The sequence below is a fragment of the Anser cygnoides genome, chromosome 33 (assembly GCF_040182565.1).
Source record: "Anser cygnoides isolate HZ-2024a breed goose chromosome 33, Taihu_goose_T2T_genome, whole genome shotgun sequence".
NCBI classification, from domain to species: domain Eukaryota; kingdom Metazoa; phylum Chordata; class Aves; order Anseriformes; family Anatidae; genus Anser; species Anser cygnoides.
The window spans coordinates 3,190,086-3,205,557 of NC_089905.1; the positions used below are offsets into that span (position 1 = coordinate 3,190,086).

General features: G+C 70.4%; 2 protein-coding genes across 2 annotated transcripts; one reads left to right on the forward strand and one right to left on the reverse strand.

Moving 5' to 3' along the window:
* Positions 1-674: 674 nt before the first annotated feature.
* THBS3 (thrombospondin 3) lies at positions 675-9,486 on the reverse strand. Its single transcript, XM_066985840.1, has 23 exons — positions 9,242-9,486; positions 7,830-8,036; positions 7,419-7,675; positions 7,219-7,321; positions 6,741-6,767; positions 6,234-6,316; positions 5,993-6,044; positions 5,759-5,907; positions 5,423-5,563; positions 5,151-5,228; positions 4,914-5,066; positions 4,678-4,788; positions 4,457-4,564; positions 4,041-4,200; positions 3,811-3,929; positions 3,625-3,677; positions 3,325-3,518; positions 3,068-3,246; positions 2,925-2,973; positions 2,550-2,746; positions 2,284-2,456; positions 1,252-1,391; positions 675-814 (listed from the first exon to the last, which is right to left on the reverse strand). The coding sequence occupies exons 1-23, from the start codon at positions 9,336-9,338 to the stop codon at positions 756-758; spliced, it is 2,889 nt and encodes a 962-aa protein (XP_066841941.1). The 5' UTR covers positions 9,339-9,486; the 3' UTR covers positions 675-755.
* Positions 9,487-9,662: 176 nt separating this feature from the next.
* MTX1 (metaxin 1) lies at positions 9,663-14,773 on the forward strand. Its single transcript, XM_048049168.2, has 8 exons — positions 9,663-10,904; positions 10,999-11,068; positions 12,226-12,305; positions 12,965-13,057; positions 13,197-13,379; positions 13,564-13,640; positions 14,096-14,250; positions 14,379-14,773. Exons 1-8 carry the CDS (start codon positions 10,824-10,826, stop codon positions 14,603-14,605), a joined length of 966 nt encoding a protein of 321 aa, XP_047905125.1. The 5' UTR covers positions 9,663-10,823; the 3' UTR covers positions 14,606-14,773.
* The last annotated feature ends 699 nt before the right edge of the window (positions 14,774-15,472 follow it).

The window sequence follows — 15,472 nt, forward strand, 5'->3', positions numbered from 1 at the left end:
CTCCGGTACCGACGGGGCGGCGGCTGCCCGGTACCGCTCGCGTTGCCCTTTTAAGAGCGGGGCCCACCTCCGCCGCCGCCGCGGGGCCGGTGCCGGTGCGGGCCCCGCGCGCTCCGGGGCGGGGCGGGGCGGGCTCGGGAGGGATGGGGGGGGTTCGGGCGGGGGGGGGGGGCACATTCCGCCGCGTTGCCGGGCCAGCCGTCGCCATGGCGACCGGGCACTGCCGCCGGGGCTCGGCGCTCACGGCGCAGTTCCCACGGAGCGGCCCCGCGCGGCGGCGGCGGCGGCGGCGGCTCCGCTCCGGTCCCTCCGGGGCGGCGGCAGGGCCGGGATGCGGTGCAGTGTTGTGCCCTCGCCTACCAATATTGCACTCGTCCCGGCCTCCCGCCGTCCCGGGTTCCGCCGGTAGGACCGGCCGGGCACCGGGCTCCCCCCCCGACGACCCACGGGAGGACGGCGAGGGAAGGAACCGGGAGCACGGGGCGGGGGGGGTGGGGGGGGGGGGGCCGGGGCCGCCCCCTAGGAACGGGGCGCGCAGGCGAAAATCCGGTGGAAACTTTATGGCCCGGCGGCGGGCGGGGCAGGGCCGGGGGGGGGGACACGGCCCCGCCGCCCACCGGAGCCGCCCCGCTGCTCCCGGCAGTGCAAAGTCCGCGGGGGGGTGGGGGGGGATTGGGGGCGTCGGGGGGCAGCGGAGCCCGGACCGAGCCCGGGTGCCGCGGGCGGAGGGGGGGCCCCGGGCCGGGGGGGGCGGCTCACTCGCGGCCCTCCAGCAGGAACCGGCGGAAGGGCTCGAAGTCTGCGGGGATCGTGTCTGCGGGGGGGCGACAACGGGGGGGGGGGGCCGTGAGGAGCCGGGGCGGGGGGGAGATAAAGCCCCCTCCCGGGATAGCCGGACCCCCCCCCGAGCTGCCCAGCCGAGCCCCAGTGAGCGGGACAAAACCCCCCGGGCACCGGGACAGGCCCCGGCCCACGCGGGGGGGGGGGGTCCCGGGGGACTCCCCGCTGGGGGGGGCATCCCGCTCCCCCCCACCCCCCCCCCCGTTCGCCACGGGGCAATAGGGGCGAGGCTGCTCGCTCCCCGCCCCGGTGCTCGGGGGGGGGTCCCGGTGCCCGGGGGGGGTCCCGGTGCTCGGGGGGGGTCCCGGTGCCCGGGGGGGGTCCCGGTGCCCGGGGGGGGTCCCGGTGCTCGGGGGGGTGCCGGTGCCCGGGGGGGGGGGTCCCGGTGCCCGGGGGGAGCCCCGTGCTCACCGTTGCAGCGGTACTGCAGGTTGGACCAGATGATGTTCTCCTGGGAGAAGCAGAAGACCCCCAGCCGCCCCCCGCGCATGGTGGTGTCGATGATCACCCCCGAGTCCGCCACCAGCCGCGGGCCTTCGTACAGCCGGACCCTGAGGGGGGGGGCAAAGGGGGGGGGGTCAGCCAGGACCGGGGACCCCCAACCCGGGGTGGGGGGGTGCGGCACGCTGAGGAGCGGGGCGGGGGGGGGGTGAACCGCGGCACCGCGACGGGGCCCCCGCCGGGGCTGGAGGCGCACCGGGGGGCTTCTGTGAGCCCCCCCCCCCTTCCCCACCCCCAAAATAATAACCACCGCCGGGATGGAGGCCGGGGCCCCCGCGCCGCCCCCGGCCCGGCCCCGCTGCCTTTTGTCGGGCGCTTTGCATGTGAAAGGCCGCGGCGGCCGGCGGGGTCGCCATGGAGACGGGACAATGGCCGCGGGGGCCCGGACGGGGCGGACGGGCCCGGCCCCCGGAGCCTCCCCTCCCCCCCCCCCCCGCGCCGCGGCGGCCGCCCCGACGGGTTCCTTAAAGGGGAAAAAAGCGCCGGGGGGGGGGGGGGGGGCAACGGGGCCGGACCCACCCCCAGCGGACGGAATCTGCCCCACAGGTCTGATCCCCGCTCCCAGTGGATGCCGCCTCCCCCCCCGCCCCGTCGGTCCCACCGGGGCAGGAGCCCCTCCGACGGGATGGCGTCCTCCTCTCCGGGTCAGTCCCAAGGGGACAGGACCCCCCTCCCGAGGGGACAGGACCCCCCTCCCGAGGGACGCCATCCCCGCCACCGTGGCAGTCCCACGGGGGCAGGACCCCCTCCCCATTGCTGTCACCCCCCAACTCCAGTCGGTCCCACGAGCCCAGGACCCCTCCCCATGCTGTCACCCCCTCACCAGGCCGGGACCCCTCCCCGAGGACCCGCAACCTCCGCGCTGAGACTGGCCGGGCTCCTGCATCCCCCCCCCGGGTGCTGCCAGCCCCAGCGTCCCCCCCCCCGCGGCCCCCCGCTCACCTGATGTAGCCCACCTGGGGCCTGTGCACCAGCTGCCAGCGGTACGACGTCTTGTCCCTCCAGCCCACGTTGCGCGGGTCCTTCCACAGCAGGCGGACGTGCTCGGGCGTGTGGCCCGTGTGCCACAGCGCGTTGCGCAGGTGCTCGCCGGGGCCCGTCGTGGACTTCACCGCCTGGGGGTGCGCGGGGCATCAGGGGGACCCCGCTGGCAGGGCCTGACCCGGTCCGGGGCGGGGGGGGACACACAGGAGGGTGGCAGCACCCACCTTGAGCTGCAGCCCCGGCTCGGCCACGGCACGGAAGGGGGTGGCCTGCCAGTACGTCTGCTCCGTCTGCTTCCACATCACCACGTAGAAGCTGGCGCTGTCCTGGTAGCTGAAGATGAAGCCAGCGTAGTCATCGTCGGTGACGGTGTTGACGTGGAAGGTGCCCTCAAAGTCCACCCCGTTGAAAGCTGTGTAGCCTGCGGGTGGGCAAATAGAGGAAGGAGCCCCCTCCCCAGCATGGGGACGGGACCCCGCGCACTGCCGCCATCCAGGGCGGTTTTTACCCCTCTCCACGGGGCACAGAAGTGGCCCTTGCCCCCCAGCGAGCAGGGGACAAGGATAAAGGGGCTGTCCCACGGGGTCTGCACCTCTTACCAACAGCCAAGCCTGGGTCGCTGTTCATGGTCTGCACAATCTCCATGCCCTGTGGATGAGACCTGGGTTAGGGGCGTCCCCGGGGACCTCCCGGCCCCTCTCCGCTCCCACCCCAGCAGAAACATGGGGGGCAGCACCCACACCTGGTTGAGGACAACCCAGTTGGGATCAATCTGCGCATCCCCCTCAGGGTCCAGGATGACGGTCTGGTAGGCGCGGAAGTCGGTCAGCGTCACCTCGGCGCTCTCCGGGCACACGTCCAGCTGGTCGATCACCGTGTCGTTGTCGAAGTCCTCCTCGCACGCGTCGCCCACGCCGTTCCCTGGGCACACGCGCACGGGTCACGGAGGGACGGGTCCTTCCAGAGGGCTCTGCCTCCCCCTGCCTGCCCAGCGCTCACCATCCGAATCCTTCTGGTTGGGGTTGGGGATCAGGCGGCAGTTATCCGGGCCAGGTGGTGTGTAGTCAGGGATGCCATCGTTATCATCATCATTGTCACAGTCGTCCCCCAGCCCATCGTTGTCTGAGTCCAGCTGGGAGCTGTTGGGGATCTCAGCGCAGTTGTCCTTGGTGTCCTGATGCCCGTCCCCATCACTGGCAGGAAGAACGCAGTCAGGGCAGCACCACAAACGCGGGGACCTGGCGCTGAGCTCCAGCACCTTCACCCACCCCAAAGACCCCTCATCTCAAGGACCCTCACCTGTCCTCGTTGGTGTCACAGATGTCCCCTACCAGGTCACTGTCCATATCTGTCTGGAAGAGACCAAAGCCCTAGTTCAGCGGGCACCCCAGGGCGACAGGACCCCAAACCCCGCCAGCCGGGGGGCAGGGTCCTGCAGACCCCAGGACACCCGTCTCGACGTGTGCTGGCTGCCCAAGGCCATACCTGAGTTGGGTTGCTCATTTCAGGGCAACTGTCACAGGCATCCCCAACGCTGTCCTCGTCCCGGTCTGTCTGCAGCGGGTTGGGCACCTTGGGGCAGTTATCCAGCATGTTGGGAATTCCTGCAAGGACAGAGGCGTGTGGGTGCCCTCAGCACCCCAGCGTGGCTGTGACAGTCCCCGCTCTGCAAGGAGCCCCCCGCCACACGCAGTCAAGCCTCATGAGCCGCTCACCGTCCCCATCGATGTCATTGTCACAAGCGTCCCCCTCGCCATTGCTGTCCGTGTCCCGCTGGTCATTATTGGGCACGTTGGGGCAGTTGTCGCAGGCATCCCCAAAGGAGTCGGTGTCCGAATTCTGCTGGTCTTTGTTGGGGAAGAGCCGGCAGTTGTCCTGCAGGGAAGGGAAGGACAGAGATACCCCCATTGTGGTGGCTGGCAGAGCAGAGCCACGCTCTGGCATGGGTCAGGGCAGGGGGACATCTCCAGTGTGCCTGGTGAGACCGTCCCAGAGCCACAAGCCCCGGTCTGCTGCCCCCCAGGAGCAGCATCCTGGGGGCACCAGAATCAAGCCAAAGCAAGAAGCTGTGCCCCTTGCCCAGCACGAGCCCTAGCGCCACGGGCACATCCTGCCCGCGTAGCACAAACACCTCCACGTTCTTGATGCCATCACCGTCTGCGTCATCGTCGCACTGGTCCCCAATGCCATCGTTGTCGGCGTCCTCCTGCCCTGAATTCGGCGTCAGGCGGCAGTTGTCCTGGAAGCACAGACACCAGTAAAGGCAGGGAGGAGGACAGCTCTGGAGCCCAGCCCCATGACAGGCTAGTGGGCTCCCAAGCCCCTCGCGCCCCTCGCCACGGGGAGGCCCACCTGCTTGCAGTGCTTGTTGTTGTCGATGCAGGGCAGGGGCTCATCGGGGTAGCCGTCGAGGTCCGTGTCTTGCCCGCACACATTGCCGTTGCCAGCCCAGCCCACGTTGCACTGGAGAAAGGAGGAATCAGGGGCTGGGAAACAGGGAAGAGTCCTGGCAGGAGCAACCGCTGCTCATGCCAATTCCTCCGGCACCCTCTGCTTCTCGGTCGTCCTGTCCCCGCCTTCCCGCTCACCGCACAGGAAATTTCACCGTTCCTCTCAAACACGCAGAAGCCGTTGATGTCGCAAGGGTTGGAGGTGGGAGTGCTGCAGGACCGCTGCGGGATGCAGCCGGACGTCTGATTCCCCACGAACCCTGACTTGCAGGGGCCACATTTGTAGGAGCCCTGGGAGAAACGGGGCACGGGGCAGGATCAGGAGAGTGAAGAGGCCCCCGATGTCGGGCAGGGGAGCAGGGCAGCTCCGCTCACCAGCGTGTTGGTGCAGATGGAGTTGGGGTCACAGCCACCATTGTTCCCATCGTTGCACTCATCAATATCTGTGCAAACCTGCAAGCAGGATGGGAGAAACCATCGACCTTCTGCCCCCGCAGCTCCTGCAGGAGACCCACCCCATGCCCGCAGCCTGCCTTCGGCACTGCTCTCCTTCAGAGCAGATTCTGGCAGGCTCAGCATCCCCTGCTCGTCGCTGCAGCCCAACAAACCGGAGCACCCATGGCCAAGCCCCACAGCACCGCACTCACCTGCTTGCTGGCCTTCGCGTAGTCGGCCCCCACACCAGAGATGGTGTTGCCCCGATAGCCACGGGGACAGGGCTCACAGCGGAAGCCGGGTGCCGTGTTGATGCACTTCGAGCCGGGGAAGCAGGGGTTGGCATGAGCGCACTGCGGGCACGGGGAGAGAGAAAAGCTTTGCCCCGGGTACGGCACCGGCGAGAGCACCCCGGTGGCTCTGTCCCCGCCGGGTGGCTTAGGGACACATACGGTGAGGGGAAGCATCTCGTGTGTGACACCTGCCCATGCTGTCTGCCAGCTCTGGGGCTCAGACCTCCCCCGTTGACAGGCACGAGGCCCGCTCACCTCATCGATGTCGGCGCAGTGTGTGCCGTTGCCCTCCAGGCCCGGCGGACAGGGCCCGCAGCGGTACCCGGGGTACTCGTACGTCTCCATGCAGTCCACGCCGCTGAAGCAGGGGTTGGGGTTGCAGCGAGAACGGTGCTCGTGGAAGCCTGCGGAGATGAGGGCCGGGCAGCGTGGTGAGCTGGGATGAGCGCACGCTCCCCGGGGTGGCAGCCGAGCCACGGCAACACTCACCGCAGACCTGGCACTCCATGATGGTGTTGCGGATCAGGGACATCTCCTTCACCTGCAAGGCAGCAGAGCACAGGGCGTTAGGGACAGGGGTGACTTGGGGAACATCACGCCCCTGGGGTGCAGAACCCACATCCAAGCCCTGCCGCGTATCTTCGAGCTCCACGCTGCCCTCACGGTGCCCAGCGCCCTGCCCTTGGCCAAGCCCAGCCTGGGCAGTGCCAGTACCACTGCCCCGCCTCACCTGGTCCCTAATGTCTTCTCGCAGGTCTGTCAGGATGCGGTTGAAGAGGGTCAGCTGCGTGACCAGCGCCTTGGTCTGCTCGCCTGCCACAAGCAGGGAGGACAAGGTCAGCCCCAGCCCCAGGACAGAGGCAGCCTCCTGGGGCCAGGGGCTAGGGGCTGCCGTGCCCATCCCACGCCGCACCGGGGGGCACGAGGCAACCCCCGGCCCTTCCTTCTCCTCCCTCGTCGGGCGCAAAGTCACCCAGGTCCTGGGCCTTGCACTGCAAGGACAGGTGCCAGCAGCAAGGACCTGCCCAGCTAGTTCATCCCCACTGGGGTCCCAAGACCTCGCAGGACCCCTCCTGTACAACACATCCCATGCCCCTCTGATCTGCCCCATGCTGGGGTGCCCAGCAGGTGCTAGGGACTCTGGGACAGGCTCCAAAGGGTTTTACACCTCCATGGAGCCTCAACCACCATCACCATCCCCACAGCTGGAAAAAGGGGAAGCAGAGCAGGGACTTACCCAGGATGGAGGCCAGCGCGTTTGTCACTGCAGGGAGGAAGACAAGATCTTGTTGAACACTGCTTTGGCCAGCACTCGGCCTGGAGACCCAGCACGCCCCCTGCCAGGGTGTGCTCGAGGGACAGAGGAGCCACCAAGGAACAAGTTCCCCACGTGGAGGACTGCAGTGCCACCTGCCATCCCTGCACAACAAACTGCTGGGCAGGCTCTTGAGGCTCCGTGGCCCTCCAGACCGTGGTCCTCACCTTCCTTTGCATGGTTGCTCCTGGCCACCACGTGCACAGGAGCTCCTGTGTGCATAGGGCTGTCTGGCATGGGGCAGAAGCAGAAACTCCCCCTGCACGATGTGATGCTGTGCCCCCTACGCACCAGCCTGTGCTCTTTGTGGTGCCCACCCAACGTGCCGTATGACACGTAGCACGCATGGGGGAACCAGCCAGCCCCCCGTGCTCGGAGCAGAACATGGACGTGCCGTTACCTGCGCTGTGAATGGATTCATCTCCCTGGAATGGACACTCGCTCAGGGCCCCGACTCGGCTCATGGAGCCTCCCAGAATCAGCTTCATGGACTCCACGAACCCCTGACGTACCAGAGGAGACGCAGTCAGCCACGGGAGGCTCTGCCTGTCCGAGGGGTGCGAAGGACACTCGGCCCCACGTGGGGGTCCCGGCACTCACCTGCATCCTCTGGTAGGCCTTCTGTCCTGTGCGCACCTCGATCGACTCCACCTCTGCCAGGGGGATCTCGGACAGCTCGGGCAGCCCCACGCTGGAGTCCACTTGCTTGCAGTCCACGTAGAGCTCCACGCTCAGCATGTCCCCGCGCAGCCCGCTCAGGCGCACGATCACCGTGTGGCTCTGCCCGTCCGCCACGTGTGCGTGCTGCAGGTTGACCGAGTGGAGCTTGTTGTCTTCCCGCAGGTAGCGCACCAGCACTGCGGAGGAGCGGGAAGGGGCCGTGAGCTCTCCTCCCCGGCCCCTTGGGACCAGTTGCAGCAGACCCAAGCAGACCCCGCCGAGCTCGGTCCCTGTTTCTCTTGCCACATCCCCGGCGTGTGCCCCCCACGTCCCCACGCAGCAGGCACCTACCCTTGTTGATCTTCCCCACCACGGACACCTCCAGCCACCTCGTGTTGTCTTTTTTGGAGTAGAGGCCAAAGAGGGTCCCCCCCTGCTTGGGGGGCAGGCGGAAGGTGGAGAGGAGGAAAACGTCGTTCACCGTCAGGAGCTCCATCCGGATTTTGTGCGTGATGCTGGCCATCTGCCGGGCCTCGCTCACCAGGAGCAGGTCGATGACTGCGGGGAGCCAAGGACGGGGGTCGCATCCTGCCCGGCCGCGCGGGATGCAGGGGGATGCCCGCTCCGGGGCACCGCCGCCGGCCCGACCCGCTGCAAATCGGCCCCGCCGGGCCCGGGGAAGCCCCGAGGACTCCCGGGGAGGCTCCGCACGGCCCCGCCGGCTCCGCCCAGCCCCGGCCCCGCGCGGTGGCGCTCCAGGACCGGGAGCGGGAGCGGCCGCCCCGCCGAGAAGGATCCGCGGAGTCCCCGCCACCGGCGGCCCGGAGCCCGGGAAACGGGCGGGGCCCCCGGCTCGGGGCCTTCCCCGCTCCCCCGTCGCTCCGGGGTTTCCCCGCGGGGCGGCCGCACCGCCCCGAGCATCCCAGCTGCCGGGCGGGGAAGGCTGGCGGAGCCCCCGGCCCGGCGGAGGCGGGGAACGGACGGAGCGGAGCGGGGACGCGGCTCCCGGGGAGGCTCCGGGAGGGGGAAGCGCGGAGCCCCACCGGGGCCGGGCCCCGGGAACCGGCGCGGAGCAGCCACCGCGGCCGCCCCGCCGAGGCGCTGCGGGAACCGGAGCCCCGGCGAGGAACGGGCCGGCTCTCGGCGCAGGCCCGGGGCGCTCCGGGGGAGCACGGAGAGCCCGGTCCCGCCGGGGCACGGCAGCCCGCTCGCTCCGTGCCGCCGCACCGGGCAGACCGGGAGGAGCCGCGACCCCGGGGCGAGCGGCGGCCGCGCAGCCCGACCCCGGCAGCCTCCCCGCTGGCCCCAACGCCCCTCGAACCGGAGCCCTCCCGCCGCGGGCACCGCTACACGGAGCCGGGACGGGGACCGGCGTCCAGGCGGGACTGGCGGCGGCCCTGCCCGCAGCTGGCCCCGGGACTGCGGGCAGCGGCGACCCTCGGGGGTTCTGGCGGCCGTCCCGAGCTCCGGGGATGAATGTCCCTCTGTCCCCAGCGCGGAGCGCCGGCTCGCCGCAGCTGCCCGCAGCCCGGCTGCCAGACCTCCCAGGGAGAGCACAGCCGCTGTCAGCGGCCCCGGGCCGCCCGGCGGGGGCCGGCAGCCCCCGGCTCAGGGCAGCGGGGCAGAGAACCGCCGCCTCCCCGGCTCGCAGCGGGCCGGGAACGGCGGGGGCGCCCCGTCCGCGTCGCCCCGTCGGGGCTGTCCGACCGTCCCCGCGCCTGCCGCTGCCCGGCGGGACGGAGCGGCACCGGGAGCCGCCTTACCTTGCAGCCCCTGGCGAGCCGCGCCGGCGGCGCCCAGCAGGAGCAGCGCCAGGAGCGCGCCGAGCGCCGGGCCCCCCGCGGCCGCCGGTGCCCCCATGCCGCCGGTGCCGCCGGTGCGGAGCGGAGCGCGGCGGGGCGGAGTGGCGCGAGCGGGGAGGGGCCGGCGCTGGCGGCGAGGAGGAAACAAAGAGCCGTCAATCACGGACGCGCATCCCGGGGACCCCGGCGGGCGCTCCGCCGCGGCGGGCCGGCCGCAGCCCCGCCAAGCGGAGAGGAGCGGGGCGGGGCGGGGCGGGGCGCGGTGCACCGGGACCGGCCGGCGGCAGGGCCCGGAGCTGCGGGCGACCCCCGGGCACCTCGGCGCTGCCCGCCCCTGCACGGCTCCCGCTCACAGAAATTGAGTGTGGCAGGCGCCGGTTCACCGGGAGGTCAGGCAGTCTGGGGCCGCCTCGCTGAAAGCCGGAGCGGCCCCGGCAGCGCCGGAGCGTCCGGCCCGGGAGAGACGGGGACCGGGAGCCGCGGGGACAGCGCGGGGGACGGGGGGTGGCCGAGGCGGAGCCGCTTTGCCAAGGGTGCCTCGCGGCGGGGTCCCAGCCCCCGGGGCCAGGCGGCGCCCCCCGGGCAGCGGAGCCTCCGGGGCCGGCCCCGCTCCCCTGGCCGGAGAGGAGCGAGCGGAGCCAGGCCACCTGGAGCCGGCTCAGCGGCATAAATCAGCCTCAGGAACCGGCCCAAGCCTCCGGAGCAAAATAATGAGCTCATCCGAGAAGCTCCTTCACCTCTGCCCCGGGCTGGGAGCGGGAGCCCTGGGGACGCCGCGGGAGCCCCGACGGCGGGTCCCGACGGCAGCGGGGCGCGGAGCTCGGGGTGCGCCCAAGCCCCCGGACCGGGGACGCTCAGCCCCGGGGGCCGCCTCCGCTCTCAGGCCTCAGCCTCCCGGAGGGCTCGGGCAGAGCTCGGGGCACTCGGCCAGGCTGCAGCTGGAGGCCGCGGGGAGCGGAGCCGCGCAGCCGGGAGGCCGGGGCGGGCCCGGCGGCGGAGCAGCCCCGGCAGCTGGCCCCGCAGCTCCCGCTGAGCGGCGGCCAAGGCGAAGGAGCAGCGCGGCTCCCCGGCCGTGTTTACGGCTGTTTCCCCCGCCTCCATAACAACGGGCCGGGCCGGGCCGAGCCGAGCCGAGCCCCGGGGGCCGTCCCAGCCCCGCTCCCCCCCCCCATACAGCCGCTCCGGTGCACGCCAGGGCTGCCGGGGCCACACGGCTGCCTCCCCCTGGTCCCCCCCGTCCGGTGCGTGCCCGCTCCCCCCCGTGTTTTTTTTTTAATTATTTATTTTTTATTTTTTTTCCCCATAGCAACGCGCGGAGCGTCCGGTAACGGACCGGTGTGTGTGGGGGGGCGGGCTCCGCTCCGTGGTGCTCGGTACCGGGATCCCGGCCGCGGAGGGGCCCCGGGCGCTGCGGAAACTGCCCCGACGGCGCGGCCACGGCCGCCGCCGCCGCTAACGGGCTCGCCGCCGGTGCCGCCGGTCCCGCCCCGCGGTGGTGGCGGGCGGAGCCGCCCCGCCGTGTGGTTCCGGGTCGGGCGGGAAGATGGCGGCGCCCATGGAGCTGTTCTGCTGGGCCGGGGGCTGGGGGCTGCCCTCGGTGGATCCCGACTGCCTGGCCGTGCTGGTGAGCGGCGGCGGGACCGGCGGCGGGGCCGCTGCGTGCCCCCGGGCCGGGCCGGGCCGCCCCCTCCCGCCCCGTCCCCTCTCCTCTCTTGCAGACGTACGCGCGGTTCACGGGAGCGCCGCTGAAAGTGCACCGGGTGAGCAGCCCCTGGAGGAGCCCCTCCGGTAAGGGTCCGCACCGGGGCACCAAGCCCCGCTGCACCCCCTGCTCCACTGACGCACTGCCCCATTGTACCCCCCACCCCGTTGCACCCCTTTGCCCTGTTGCACCCCCATTGAGTCATCACACAGCCCTGCTCCACTGTACCCCCACCCCACTGCGCCCCCCACCCCACTGCGTCCCCCACCCCACTGCGTCCCCCACCCCACTGCGCCCCCCACCCCATTGCGTCCCCCACCCCACTGCGCCCCCCACCCCATTGCGCCCCCGACCCCATTGCGCCCCCGACCCCACTGCGCCCCCCACCCCACTGCGCCCCCCACCCCACTGCGTCCCCCACCCCACTGCGCCCCCGACCCCACTGCGCCCCCGACCCCATTGCGCCCCCGACCCCACTGCGCCCCCCACCCCACTGCGCCCCCCACCCCACTGCGCCCCCCACCCCACTGCGTCCCCCACCCCACTGCGCCCCCCACCCCATTGCGTCCCCCACCCCACTGCGCCCCCCACCCCATTGCGCCCCCGACCCCATTGCGCCCCCGACCCCATTGCGCCCCCCGACCCCACTGCGCCCCCCACCCCACTGCGCCCCCCACCCCACTGCGTCCCCCACCCCACTGCGCCCCCCACCCCATTGCGCCCCCGACCCCACTGCGCCCCCGACCCCACTGCGCCCCCCCCCCCACCCCACTGCGCCCCCCACCCCACTGCGCCCCCCACCCCACTGCGCCCCCCACCCCACTGCGCCCCCCACCCCATTGCATCCCCCACCCCACTGCGCCCCCCACCCCACTGCGCCCCCCACCCCATTGCGCCCCCCACCCCGTTGCACCCCCTCTCCAATTGCATGCCCCCCATCGCAGAACTGTACCCCAGTGCACGCCCCATGCCCCATTGCACCTCCCTTTGCCCTATTGCTTACCCCCCCCAGCGTGCTCCACCTATCCCATCACGCAGCTTTCATCCCCTTATCTGCTCCCCTCGCATCGTCCTAGCCCCCTAGCCCCGTGCGTGTGCCCTCCCTCCCATCCTGCACACCCCTCGCTCTGCCCTGCGTGCCCTCACCCCAGCGTGGGGGCCCTGCTCCCCCCGCGGACCCCCCCAGCCCCTCATCACCGGTTGCAGGGGGACGCCCTGCAGCCACCCCTCTCCCTGTCCTCAGGGCGCCTGCCTGCGCTGAAGACGCGGGACGAGGGCACCATCTCCAAAACGCAGCAAATCATAACTCACCTCAGGAAGCAGGTAGGAGATGGCGACGGGCACCCCCTGGGTGCTGCAGGGGGCAGGAGCGCTCGCTGGGATGGAGGGAGCTGGAGCTGGAGCAGCAGCAGCGAGGGCATCCCCGGGGATGGGGCCAGGGCGCTCTGGAGGCAGCATGGTGCAAACCGGTGCGAGCTTTGCCCTGTGGACCCATCTGGCTGTCCCAGTGGTGGTGTTTGTTCTGGGGGCAAGCACAACCCCATCTCGAGCCTCATGTATCTCGGGCAAGGTGGGCGCTGTCCCCTCCGTGCTCTGTGCTCCAGCGTGGCTCTGAGCAGGGAGCAGACCTGCAGGGCCCCTGGGGCACCCTCAGCTGCCCGCTCCCAGCTCTTCCCTTTGGGCCTGGAAGTCAAGACAAACCGTAACTCTCCTAGCGCTGGGTCTGGACACGGGTGGGTAGCGCTCAGAGGGGGCACAGCACCAGATCCTGCCCGCTCCGCTCCTGGGGTTGGCCGGGTGTCCATCCGGATAACCTCCCAACCTCCCAGCACACAGAGGAGCGAGAGCAAAGGGGGGTACGGAGCAGGGCTGGCCCTGCTGGCCGGTCCCTCTGCTCGCAGGCACTCGCTTTGTCACGGTCCCCTGAGGTTGCAGGATGGCTGCTTCCCTGCCAGCTCAGCCCCGTTTCCTTTCCTCCGCAGAAATACAATGCAGACTACGACCTCTCAGCCACGCAAGGAGCAGACACGCTGGCTTTCGTGTCCCTGCTAGAAGAGAAGCTGCTGCCAGTGTTGGTGAGTCTCAGTGTGGCCGCAGGGAACATCTCAGAGGTGCCTGCGTGCGCTGGGCACGGGCTGTCCTTGCGCCACCGCCATCGGCTGTGCTGGCTCTGGCACTCCCCGGAGCGTCGGCACGGGTTGTCCTCTGCTGCAGATCCACACGTTCTGGGTGGATGCGAAGAACTACGTGGAGCACACGCGGAAATGGTACGCCGAGACCATCCCCTTCCCGCTGAACTTCTTCCTGCCCAACTGCATGCACAAGCAGCACGTGGAGCGGCTGCAGCTTATGTGGGGAGATGGCTACATGGAGGATGAGGAGAAGCTGGAGAAGGAGGTGAGGGGATGTGTGGGAAGGAGGTGCCCAGCTCCGGGCACCGGGGCTCCTCGGGGATTGCCCGGAGGGACCATGTAAGGCCGAAATCTCAGCCTGGGATCTGGGGTTCCCAGCCTGAGCACCCCCTCCCCGTCGCAGTGACACCGCGACGCTCTGCAGCCCTGGCTCTGTCTTCATTCTCTAGCTGTACCGGGATGCTCGGGAATGCCTGACACTCCTGTCCCAGCGCCTTGGCTCCCAGAAGTTTTTCTTCGGAGACTCGTACGTGGCTACAGGGAGAACGTACTGCGGGGACTGCAAACCCCCTGCACCCAGGCAGGACTGAGCCCCCGTGGCTCACGGGGAAGCCGTAGCCCACAAACATTGCTTTGGGGAGTTGGACAGGCTGGAGGGGATGGAGCAACATGGGCAGGAACGATGTGAGAGCTTGTGGGATTTGCCACCAGCCTCAGCATCGTTTTTCCCCGGCTGCTGGGCATTTGTTGGAGCCGGCAAGGCTGCTCAGAGACAGGACTGTCCTGCATCCCACACCCCTGCCCTGTCCGCACCGCTGGGACTGGGAGCAGGGAGCCCTCCCGGCAAGGAGGAGCTGCTCGCTATCCCCAGGAGCGTGGCAGGGTGGCACGGAAGGCTGGGGGTGGCCGCTTCTTGGTGGCTTCGGGTGGGGACGGGGGATGGAGCTGCCCATGACCCAGTGGCGGATCTCTGTGCCCCAGGCCTGCTTCCCTCGACGCCTTTGTCTTCAGCCGCCTGGCGCCGCTCCTGAAAGCGAAGCTGCCCAACGGGAAACTGCAGCAGCACCTGAAGTCCCTGCAGAACCTGTGCAACTACTGCACCTCCATCCTCAGCCTCTACTTCCCCTGGGACGGAGGTGAGATGCACCCCCAGCCTCACGCTGCACCTTTGGGGTGCCCCCCCCTCAAAAGAAACCACACTTGAAACCAAACACTGGTGCCCTGCTGCACCCTGTTTCCCCCCCCGGCTCTGTTCCCCCCCCAGGTGACCCCCCCACCAGCGCCCCGCGGGTTGGGGGTGCCGAGGGTGGCGACGCGGAGGAGGACCCCCACAAGCGGCGCAACCAGCTGCTGTCGGTGCTGGTGGGGCTGGCGGCCATGCTGGGCTACGCCTTCCTGAGCGGCATCGTCTCCATCCAGCGCGGCGCCGTGGGGCCGGCTGGCCGCCAGCCCATCGCCCTGGAGGAGGAAGAGGAGGAGGAGGAGGAGTGAGGAAGAGCGGCCGCTCTCAGAGCTGTGATTATTTACTCGTCAGGCCACTTGAACTGACTGTTTTTACGCCGGTGGCCTCGCAGCGTTGCTCCCTGCAGGTGTGCCGCTCTGCGTCCCAGCAGAAATTACAGCCCTCGCCCACCGCACCAATAAACCTCACTTTCTCCACCCGCGCTCTCCCGTCCTCCCTGCGGCCTCTCGTGCGTGCAGGGCCAGCCGCCTTTCCCCCTTCTCCCAGGTGCCCAGGCTGGGGGCACTAACGCGCTGCTCCATGGTTCCTCCAATCCTGTCTGCCCCCCCCCCCCCCCCCCCCCCCCAAATCCTTCCCTTATCCCCAGGAGGTCTGCAGGGTCTACAGCACCAGGAAACGTGGCGAAGAGGGAAAACTGGGTTTTCAAGGTCCTGTAGCTGCTCAGCACCTTTGTTTGCATCTGTGGCAGTGCTGGGAGCATCTCCCTCCCTCGGCAGTCGTGGGGCTGAGCCCTCTGCCTCTTGCCCTCGCAGCTCCCCTGCCCTCAGGCTGGCCAGGCAGAGCCAGCAGCACGTCCCATGGCACTGGTGTCCCCCTCCTGCTGTGTCACAGAAGGTGGTGCCACCCAGGCGGTGCAGCAGAAAGCAGCAGCGCAGGAGCCCAGGCTGGCAGCAGGACGTGTCCCCGGCCCGGCAGGCCACGAGCTCTCCCCTCGCTGCTGGAGGGCCGCCCGCCAGCCCGGCTCACCGCAGCAGCGCGCGTGGGGCGGCGAGCAGCCACCGGGCCTGTGGCTGCAGCAGGAATTCCTCCAAGGATGACAACTCTGTTTGCATTCCTCCACGCCTGCCAGGAATGGGGAGTTCCTTGCAGCTGGCACTGCCAAAAAGCACGTAGTG